Source organism: Microtus ochrogaster, chromosome 2 (assembly GCF_000317375.1).
Source record: "Microtus ochrogaster isolate Prairie Vole_2 chromosome 2, MicOch1.0, whole genome shotgun sequence".
NCBI classification, from domain to species: domain Eukaryota; kingdom Metazoa; phylum Chordata; class Mammalia; order Rodentia; family Cricetidae; genus Microtus; species Microtus ochrogaster.
Window position 1 is genome coordinate 32,640,629 of NC_022010.1, and position 2,395 is coordinate 32,643,023.

Sequence of the window (2,395 nt, forward strand, 5' to 3'; positions counted from 1 at the left end):
TAAGGGCAGACCCAGGGCCAGGCAGTGGGCAGTGTGTAAGGGCAGACCCAGGGCCAGGCAGTGGGCAGTGTGTAGACACAGGATGGACTTCCTAAAATTGTTCCCGTTGCCAGAAGCAAGCTGGAGTTGGTTGTTTTTCGAGGATTCAGAGGAAACTCACTTGGAGCATGCTCTCTCTATAGGCAGGAGTAGAAAGCACGGAGCAGCTGTGCGTCTACACAGCAGAAAGCGAGAGCACTGCTCACCTGTAACTTTAATACTCATGTGACATATTTCTTTCTTTTAGCCCGTCGGTCTTTGCCACGGTTCTCTGGTCAAAGCTCCCGAAGGAAAGTTTGTCTCTGTGAATTGTGAGTTTTTCGAATCTAAGGTATTTATCTCTTTTTAAAATCTTATTGTTATTGTGTGGTTGCACAATATAAGTGCGTGAACACATGTACCACAGCACATATGTAGAGTCAGGGGACAACTTGGTGCAGTTTATTCTCTCGTTCACCTTTATGTGGGTTCTGGGGACCCGAACTTGGGCCGCTGAGTGTGCAGGAGCGTGCCTTTCCCTCACTGAGCCCTATTATTCTAACCCCATGTGTTTTTCAAAGGAATCAGATGATCCATCTCTAGGCGCCTGTGCCCCACCCCCTTTCTGTTTTCCCAAGATCCAAGGTCACATTACTTTGGCTATCTGAGCCCATCTAGAAAGGAGAGAAAGTTTTCCTGTTGTCTTATTCACCGTGTGGTCCTGTGGGATAAGGGAGAACACTCAGGAGCAGGGAATTGCAAACTTACAGAGCTTCAGTCTTCAAGGTGCTAAATTCAGTATCAGGGAGACTCACTTCCACAAAAAATGTCCAATTCCTCTCCACAATACTAAGTATTTATTATGGGGTAGCCCGATCCAGTCAGACAGGCTGCCTGGGTTTCATCCATGCTCTGCCCCTATAAACTGGCACCTACCTACCCTGTCTAGGTCTTGCTACCCTCATCACTTGCCTGTTCTGACCCCTAAGAGGGATCGATGAGAGAGGACTTGGATGGAGGACACTGTATCAGGCCTGGCACAAACAAACAAGGAAAGAGGCCACCTGCAGTCACTCCTGGGAGCAAAGGCAATTTGCTTGGAACTGAACAAATCTTTAAGGCCCTCTGAACCACTGCTCTAAAAGGCAAGGCCTGCTGACCAATTTCTGCAGGCCTTGGTTCCACTTGGCCCCTCCTTGTTTTGTTTTGAAACTTTGCAGCAGGAGACCCAGCCCTGTAGCTCAGCAATTCTCAATCTGTGGGTCAAGACCCCTTTGGGGAAGTTGAATGACCCTTTCACAATGGTGGTCTAAAACCATCGACAAACACGGGTACTTGCATTATTCATAACAGTAACAAAATTACAGTTATGAAGTAGCAATGAAAGTCATTTTATGGTTGGGAGTCACCACAACCTGCGGAACTGTATTCAGGGGTTGCAGCATTAGGAATGTTGAGAACCGCTGCTGTAGCTGGGTTCTGTTAGCATTTAGAAGTCTGTCATCCCAGCAGTTAGAAGACTTGAGGCAGGGGAGAAGGAATTTGTGTCTTGGCTATTCAAGACCATGATACAAGTGCACAGTCACAAAAATTGCTTTGCCTGGTGCTGAATGTGGCAGAGCATTTCTGTAGAATTCTGCACTTAAAAGCATTGTTATTTCAGGCACGGGGCTCAGGAGGTGAGAACCCTGCTGTTAGCCAGGAGTCCAAGAAACTTCCTCAGAAAAACACAGACCCGGCCAGCTCCCCCTCTGTAACTGCGCCAAGAGGATCTGTCCAGCACCTCCCTGACCTGAATCATGAGAAGCCCGGAGACACCAAGGACATAAAAGGCACCAAGAGCCCCGTAGAAGCCTTCCCCGTGCAGCTGGATCTAACCACGAATCCCCAGGGGGACACCGTGGATGTTTCCTTCCTCTACTTGGAGCCTGAGGAGAAGAAACTAGAGGTGCTGCCTTTTCCTGGGGAGCAAGGGCGCTCTGCTGAGTGCCCAGGGCCTGCAGAGGGGACCAACCCTCTGATCCTCCCACCCTGAGAATCACATACAGGGCCCCCCATGGGGATGTGGTCCCTGCACCAGATGAGAGGTGGTGGGAATGAGGAGACAGATGATCATATGTTGAAATGCTAATAAAATGCATCTTTTTATTGCTTCTTGATCACAATGTGTTGGCAGGAAATGAAATGAGATCCCCACTTTGGGCCACATTGGTCGGGTTCTATGTGCTAGGTGATACCCTGTACAAATTGCTCAGACTCCAACTACCTTTTTGTTTCTCTCACTCTCTTTCCTTTAACCTTTTAAACATCTTTACTCGTGCAGAACTGACATGACACACATAAACCAGAATAGCTATAACACCACTAGATTGTTTAA

At 48.1% G+C, this 2,395-nt stretch overlaps 1 protein-coding gene across 3 annotated transcripts in view; it reads left to right on the plus strand.

Moving 5' to 3' along the window:
* The window catches only part of Fetub (fetuin B), a 16,787-nt gene extending 14,610 nt beyond the window's left edge, over positions 1 to 2,177 (plus strand). For 2 of the 3 annotated variants that reach the window (XM_005344750.3, XM_005344751.3), the window contains exons 7-8: positions 287 to 370; positions 1,682 to 2,053. In XM_005344750.3, the coding sequence (XP_005344807.1) occupies positions 287 to 370; positions 1,682 to 2,053 (456 nt within the window). Of the gene's footprint in view, positions 1 to 286; positions 371 to 1,681 lie in introns of all 3 variants that reach the window. The other variant, XM_005344749.3, reaches the window with a different exon arrangement.
* Positions 2,178 to 2,395: the final 218 nt, after the last annotated feature.